The following is an 8419-nucleotide window of genomic DNA, read 5'->3' on the forward strand; positions in this document are numbered from 1 at the left end:
TCCGGTCTTCTTGTATTGTATGAAGTTTTGTTCTTCTTCAATACCCTGGCGATACTGTATAAGCGGTGTGGAGATTTCTACGCGACAAAAATGGACAACCAAAACAGATCCCTGCTACCACCAAAACAGATCCCTGCTGCCACCAAAACAGATCCCTGCTGCCACCAAAACGGATCCCTGCTGCCACCAAAACGGAAAAACATTCAAACTATCCCTTAGGAATAGAAACCGCAAGCCAATGTGGGAGTGTGGAGTAAATGAAGAAAGAACCCACCGAATACAAGTCTGAAGTTGCTGTTTTGGGTTATGGGTGGGAGACCCTTGCAAGGAACCAACCCCCCCGCACTCCGTAGGAATCTAGGAAATGGGGGAGCTCTCAGAAGCAATATTTGTTAAAGCGCAGCCACTCAAAACACTAGTGCTTTATTCTCATTTCTGCTTCATCTGAAGACATCGAGAAAATCCTATGGCCCATGACAGAAAACGCTAACATAGACAGACTTTGATCAACTAGACTTCAGAGCATTCGAGATGGCCTCTGACCCGAAACGAGTTACTGTGCTACCACATCAATTGCAACCATTTCTCGGCAAAGGGGATGGCATACATGAAGAGCAACCAATGATACAAACAAAATCTTTAAAACAAAACCCCGCATATTATCTCGTAGGCCCTATCGAGCCAAGCAAGTTCGAAAAGAGATCGGACCATCCTGTTCCCAGTTCACCGAGCAGGTATCACAAATCTTATTTTATCGATCAGGCTGGGCTTGGAGTGATCGCCTTGAAAGACACCGAGAAATTACCCATTTGCCTTATAAAGTATTGTCAGCCTCAAAAACGGTCACCCTTGAAACTGCAATTCGCCAGCCATAAGAACCTTGTCGCCCTCATTGATCACTTCCAATCTGACAATGAGATCCAATTGATTTATGAGTATGAGCACATGGCCATTAGTCTCGGTTGTGTGGCAGCTGCCGTCTCATGCAGCGAAGCCGATATAGCAACAATCTGTAAAGAAGTTCTTGATGGCCTGAAATATGTTCATACGGTTCTAAGAATTACATACGGATTGCTAGATCCCAGCAATATCCTTATTACTTGGCAAGGAGAAGTTAAACTTGGTACAGTATGCTCTCTGCATTTATAATTCAAAGACAGCTAATTGTTGTAGCAAATATTGGCGATAGCTTATTATTGGAACACCCGCTGGGAGTTGTTTCAAAGGATTTGAAAGGTGTCGGCTCGATCGTAGAGCTCTTGAGCGATCATACCGCACCGCTGCGTGAGGCAAACGAAGAATTGCCACCTCTTTCGTCGCTTGCCACCAAATTTGTGCAGAGAACCGACAGAGAAACAAGTGTTGAGCATCTGATGAGAGTAAGTTGGCTTAATTACTCCGATGTAGCCTTACTAACTTGCAGGAAGGACGAATTTTTGCACCTCGCTAATCCCGGCGGAACGTGGAGCTTAAAGCGTCACTATTTTGAGACTTTGCCTTTAGGGATTCGCATTGGAAGCAAGTTTGGAACATAAAACGCTCAGCTTAAGTGAGTGGGTTTAGATTAGCACGCTCCCGCTCAGGGGTTATCTCAGTCTAGGACATCTTCAATATTACTCAATTCTGCTGGTATATGCTATAGCTCCTCCTAGGTCCTATCCCTCATCTCAACAATCTCAACAAAGCAAAGCGGCTACGCAAGTATATATGCTAGGTAGAGGGATTAGGTAGGAACAGCTTAAGACTTTTAATATTGAGTATGGCATGACAAATTAATACTCCTCAGATGGTTCCCTCCTTGAGCCTGCAGGGCGTTTTGTGGATCGATTATCTGTATCAGCCTTTCTCTTTCCCAAATGGACGTCATAGTTCAACACGTATTCTCGAAGCTTATCCAATGAGATCATCCCAACCTCATTCTTTCCTTGGGCAGGATTGTCTCTTTTTCCAACTAGCAGTAATCGCTCCTTCAATGTCTCCTCATAAGTCTTGTTTATGTCTGGTGCGCCGATGCCAAAGTCATTGATGACTATAAAAATGTGTTCTCTGGAGAGATCCCGTAAAAGTGATCGTAGATTAAAACCTCCAGTCATGTTGAACTTGTAATAAATGCGAGATTCGAAAAGGAAAATAACTATCACCTCTCGTTGTGACTGATACCACATCTCGAGAATTTCAGGTACCTTTCGACGTACAGAGATGTAGTTTTTTCTTTCCAGTGGACAATTGCAGGATGGATCTTCAAATCCCGCGGCCAGGGGTGGAGGAGGATCGGGTGTTCCGCTTGGATAAGGTTCCATATCAACCGGGTCGCTTGGACTATTTCCTTCAACAGTTGGCTCGCCAGGGCTTCGAGAATAGCGACTCGAATCCCGATCCGCAGATATCGATTCAGTTTGCATTGGGTTTGTTTCCACAGGGTGGGAAATTGATCCAGTTGCTCCCGTAGAACCTTCATATTGGTGGCTAATGGCCTGACTAGGTGCATCAGTTGGCCTTATGGGTTCTTCCGATACATCCTGCAGTTGAGTAGAGACTATTCCTTGAATTTCATCTCCAAAAAAGCAAAGTAGTATTTCCCTTGTCACCCCCAAGGAAGTGGGATATTCCGCAGGGGTATGATCCGGACCAAAGAGCGGTTCGAAAAAGAGGTATTTCCGCTGCTCATCATATTGTTGTTGTGTCGGTCTATTGTATCTGTGACTCGCCGCTGCCTCTGGGCTGTCTGTTGTGAATTGAATCACCCTCACATCTTCCTCTGGATAAGTTGGCGGGTTACGAAGAATTATTCGCAGTTGGTTTGACATTGATTGCACTCTGCGTTCGTCGATTCTGTAGAAATCCTCCCTGCAGAAAGACTCCATGAAGCCTCTCGCAATCTCTTGGTTTAAATTTTCACTTCGGAGGGATGTGATTTGGTTCGAGCGAAAGCCCAATCGTTCAGCTAAAGCTGCTAGGTGAGTCAGACTCAAATCTTCTGTAGACCATCCAAAATGATGCAAATTGCGCTTCGAGCCCCCCTTTTGATAGACAAAATGTCTGAGTGCGAAGAGCCAAAGTTGCATGATACAAAGTGGAAATGAATTTGCGTTCCGCTTTACAGTTGCGAAGTGATGCTCAGATTGCTGAATTTCAATTGATTTTTCAGTCCCAGCCATCTTCCACTGACGGAGCATGGTCCGTTTAAAGCTTCCCTTGAAGCGCGATGGGCATAGACAACGTAGGGCTTTTGCCGGTTCCTCAAGAAATAATGTGTCTTTGACAAGTGTGTTAAGAGAGATAATTCTTCCTGGTGTAGATTGTAGAGAGTCTCGCAAGGCCGCCCTTTCTCCAGCCCCCGTAATAAGGGGAAATATTTGGCCTGAGTCCAATAGTTCGGCGATGCGTCTCCGATCCACCAGCGATGACTGAGGCATCAAACCTTCAACTAACTGCACAGAACTGAAATCCACGCATGATGCGGCTCGGTGCTCAAAGCTGCGCGACCAGCATTTATGAATTTTCGTCAAGTAGGAATGAATCAACTAATATCATCTGTAAGCAAGGCAGTGGAAACTGGAGAGCTACCGTACCTCTGGAGATTTTAAGGCTAGCATTCGCTCGATCTGAGACGCCTTCAAAGGTTTCCACATACCTACAAATAGCAATAGTTTATCTAGGCCATTGAGAAAAAGATCATTCTGTTGTAGGCGTCGTATATCTTGACGTCGACCCTCAGAACTCAGTCTCGCCCTCCACTTGTTTTCCTGCGCTCTGTTCCCCGAAAGTTGGTATATTCTAAGCGTACGATATATCTCGCCGTCGGTAAACTCGAGACTTTTCGCCGATTCTTCTCTAAGTTGAGTGAGGGCGTCCAAAGGAATATCTGCAAAATCTGTCAAACTTGTTTCAACACAGAATTGAAACTACCCACTGTCTAGATAGAGATCAACTAGCCATCTTGTTTCTCCAAATGATTCGGCCGCCTTTAAACGGTGTTTCCCATAGACACACATCAGCCGAACATCGCTTTCCAATGATAGCTCCGGTTGACTCGTTGGGTCCAAGAGAGACTCCCGTGTAAGGTTAGATTTTGAAAGAGCCCTGAACAATGTTTCTTGATCGATGAGCGCGGCGACTCTATGCTCCGGCTCAAGATTGCCGCAACCTTCAATCTCGAAGACTCTAAGAAGTCTTTGCAAATTTCGTTCGTCGACATCTCTGCTCCCAGGAACAGTTCTTACTTCGAATCTCAGATTATGGAACTCAATGATAGCGCATCCTTGGTAGAAATGAAGTCTTTGTGATGCGAGTTCATTCGTCAGGTGACCGAATCGGTTGTCAGAAGTATCCATGTTTAGGTAATTTGGGCCCAGCCAAATGAGAAGTCGGGAAAGGCGGTATTTAACATATTCAGGGACCAAAATAGTGTCGCAGGCAACAGGTCCAGAGGGGCCCCTGTCCTGGCCGGGGTCCCCTGTCCGGCCAGAGTCTCCAGTCCGGCCAGAGTCACCAGTCCGGCCAGAGTCACCAGTCCGGCCAGAGTCACCAGTCCGGCCAGAATCGTCAGTCCGGCCAGAGTCCCCTGTCCGGCCAGAGTCTCCAGTCCGGCCAGAGTCTCCAGTCCGGCCAGAGTCACCAGTCCAGCCAGAGTCTCCAGTCCGGCCAGAGTCACCAGTCCGGCCAGAGTCACCAGTCCAGCCAGAGTCTCCAGTCCGGCCAGAGTCGTCATTCCGGCCAGAGTCGTCATTCCGGCCAGAGTCACCAGTCCGGCCAGAGTCACCAGTCCGGCCAGAGTCACCAGTCCGGCCAGAATCGTCAGTCCGGCCAGAGTCTCCAGTCCGGCCAGAATCGTCATTCCGGCCAGAGTCTCCAGTCCGGCCAGAGTCGTCAGTCCGGCCAGAGTCTCCAGTCCGGCCAGAACCGTCAGTCCAGCCAGAGTCACCAGTCCGGCCAGAATCGTCAGTCCGGCCAGAGTCACCAGTCCGGCCAGAGTCACCAGTCCGGCCAGAATCGTCAGTCCGGCCAGAGTCCCCTGTCCGGCCAGAGTCTCCAGTCCGGCCAGAATCGTCAGTCCGGCCAGAGTCCCCTGTCCGGCCAGAGTCTCCAGTCCGGCCAGAGTCTCCAGTCCGGCCAGAGTCACCAGTCCAGCCAGAGTCTCCAGTCCGGCCAGAGTCACCAGTCCGGCCAGAGTCACCAGTCCAGCCAGAGTCTCCAGTCCGGCCAGAGTCGTCATTCCGGCCAGAGTCGTCATTCCGGCCAGAGTCACCAGTCCGGCCAGAGTCACCAGTCCGGCCAGAGTCGTCATTCCGGCCAGAGTCGTCAGTCCGGCCAGATCTTGTATGGACAGCAAGATGGGTTACTTCTTTATATTGCTTGACCATGTTGGCACTGTTTCAGATATTGATTCTAAGCGAACGTGGCGAATTATCTCAGGGTTGGGAAATAATAGAATAATAGACCAGGCAATTAACTGTGCATGAAAACATGTATAATATGCTATTTATGGCTTCGGGAAAGCTCTTAGACCTCCATTTTGACTCCACGGTTGAAACTCTGTCTCGAATAGCTCCACTCCTCTGTACACCCGGGACCTCACTAGATTACGGATCTTTTGCCGCACCCCATCCTGGGCAGATACTTGAATTTAATCAGTACATTGCCAGATTGTATGTTGGGGTGGGTAATGATAAAGACCAACCTGACACCAGCAGCTTCCCTACATGGTCTCCCATCTCCCGGTCTAGCTGCTCTTCCCAGTCTACCTGACCGCTATAATGCACAGTGATCAACCCTCTGTCCCCAATGTGCTGAACCTCGCTCTCTTCCTGTGTTTGCAAGGTGTCGTATACAAGCACACGAAGCATCTGCATAAGAATAAGTTAACGGTGATTAAGAGCAAATACCAAAAGTGCAATTACATATCCATTGTCTTGCCTGATTAGCATTTGTAGCAAATCACGTGCACTCTCCCAATCACCGGTTTGGTCCAACTGCCAAACTAGTGATATCCTTTGTGTTGGTACTTCTGCCTTATCATGTCCATCTAGCAGCTCCTTGATGTAAGGCAATTGTGCGGCAATGCCAATACCAGTGGCAACCATAAAGACGTGTCCGTAGTTCCCAAATCTGCCATTAAGCTTCCAACCCACGGACGAGGGGCCGAATGGCCCGTCAATCCAAGCTCCGTATCCTCTATCTGGCTTGACATGGTCGAGGAGTCTTCGCGTGAAACCTGAGCGGGGCCGAAATATTATCGAGATGGAGATTGCGTGTCCTTTGCAATCATTCTCCCACCAACTGATTGCGAACTGGTGGGGTTGGAAAATATAAAATATTCCGACTTCGGGAACTGCTAGAAGAATCCGTTGACCTGCATGCACTGTCCATGGCTTTGGTAAAGATAGGGTCATCAATGCGGTATCACCCACGTAAGGCTGGGTATTTAGTCGAACGTAGCTCCTCCCTATAACCACGTTTCTATATATAATTCGAATCAGCTGCAATGCTCCGATCAGAGTGAATAAACATGTATATGCCAAGGGAAATGCCCAGAATGTCCCCTCTGTAGTGCGGCAGTGTTGCCAGATTGCATAGACCAATATGGATCCACAAGCTATGTGCGTGATATGGAATACCTCGTACACTCGCTTTTTGACAAGTGGAAGCAAAAAAAGCGCAAGTAATGTACTCGCTGCCTGTGTAAAGTTTAATAGAAGCCAATTGGTCGATGTCTTCATGCTTACCAGGATTCCGTAAGTCTGAGCCTGATTTTTCAACGAAAGCGCTCCTGCCTGAACCTGCAGGATGACATGTACAGTAGCCTCTAGAAAAGCCACAGACGCAAATAAACAATGAATGAACCCATAGGATCTGAGGGAGATCCCTAGTAGCAGGGCACCAAACTCGTAGCCACTTCCCAGGAACATCGGAATCAGATTAACGAGCGAGAGTCTCGCAGCCCTTTGTCCGGCATCTTGAATAGTTCGGACTCCAATGCAATTGCAGATGCCGGTGCCGATGTAATAAAATGCCGTCAAAATGAGATGAGCCCTTGAGATACCCCCTAGACCGAGGAAGTGATAATATGATCTTGCATAAATTATGTGGTTCAGAATAAATGGTCGAATATGGGAACGTAAAGCTGATGATGACAGAAGAAGCGAGAAAATACGCATAATAAGATTGTATAACAGAAAGAATAATATAGCAAAAGCAATGACTGAGCCGTATATGGTTTCTGGTGTTGTCGGTAGTGAAGGAAAATTCATGTTGAAATTGGTATGATTCTCATATACCAAGAAAAAGGCAGTAATTGGCCTGAAACAGTAAAACTTTAATAATGCAAATGGACCTCATCAAGGAAGCTGAAACCTTTAAGAAGCTTATACTCAAAATGGCTGCCTCCATCAATTCTGGGCAGTCAACCGTTTTGATGGTCGTAAGACAAAGACCTATTGGACCGTGGATTAAGACCGGTTCTGGCAGCTACGTGAATCCCCAAAATTGGTCAGTAGGGGTCGATTTTGTTGTCGCAAGCTCCATTCCGACTGTTGCAGGGATCCTTTTTGGTGTCGCAGGGATCCTTTTTGGTGTCGCAGGGATCCTTTTTGGTGTCGCAGGGATCCTTTTTGGTGTCGCAAGGATCCGTTCTCATTGCTGCGCTCACCAGTAAAGGTGCTGCGGCGTAGTGAATCGTTATCTCTCCACACCGATTGCACGTTTTGGGGCTAGTAAACCTGCCCAATTACGACACAGATAGAATCTAAAGACTTTGAATCTTCTTAGCCTTCCTTTCTTTACACTTTAGAAAACACTGGAATCAGTCTGCACAGAAAGAATTACGAGTATCTTCCCTTCGGGCATGTTCAATCCGTGTTTAGGATCATCGACCTTGGCTCCTTATGAATATCCAGAAGACATGGGCTTGCTCGTCTTGGACATCCTTTCGAGGTTAGCTCCCTTCATTGCAAAATCAACCACGCAGGCTCGGGTTGGCTGAGTCTTGGCAATTACTTTGGCTATTCTACCGTCCTAATCAAGGCTAGAAAGGTACCGTAGCCGCAGGCTGCGATCCGCATGCCATTTGAACATCATTGGCTTAATTCGAGGCTACAGAGAACTGCAAAACCAGCTTCACCAATTTCCACACTTTTCTTAATTCCTCAGCCCCACTGATAAGACTCTAGCCTGGAATTTGAGTGCTGTTTAGTGGGGTATGGTATGTACTCTTCATTTCCCCCTGGCGTAGAACCTTCCAGAACTTGTCACTGACTCAGCCATCTAATTGTGGCAAACAGATCTGGAGCCTCGTGGAACTTAATGGTACATTCCATTAGCACGAAAGGGCCATATAAATTCTACCTTTCTCCCAGGCCCTTCTTTTACAAAGAGATTAGAAAATAGAGGAAGGAATGAAAATGAAATTTATGGACGACTG

General features: G+C 47.3%; 1 protein-coding gene across 1 annotated transcript; it reads right to left on the reverse strand.

Moving 5' to 3' along the window:
- Positions 1-3905: 3905 nt before the first annotated feature.
- On the reverse strand, positions 3906-5363 carry cgnA (collagen triple helix repeat protein; the record flags this gene model as incomplete). Its single annotated transcript, XM_056693769.1, has 1 exon — positions 3906-5363. The coding sequence occupies one exon, from the start codon at positions 5361-5363 to the stop codon at positions 3906-3908; it is 1458 nt and encodes a 485-aa protein (XP_056560498.1).
- Between the last annotated feature and the right edge of the window lie 3056 nt (positions 5364-8419).

This window comes from Penicillium cataractarum (genome assembly GCF_028827025.1).
Source record: "Penicillium cataractarum strain IBT 29864 chromosome Unknown utg000001l, whole genome shotgun sequence".
Classification (NCBI taxonomy): Eukaryota; Fungi; Ascomycota; class Eurotiomycetes; order Eurotiales; family Aspergillaceae; genus Penicillium; species Penicillium cataractarum.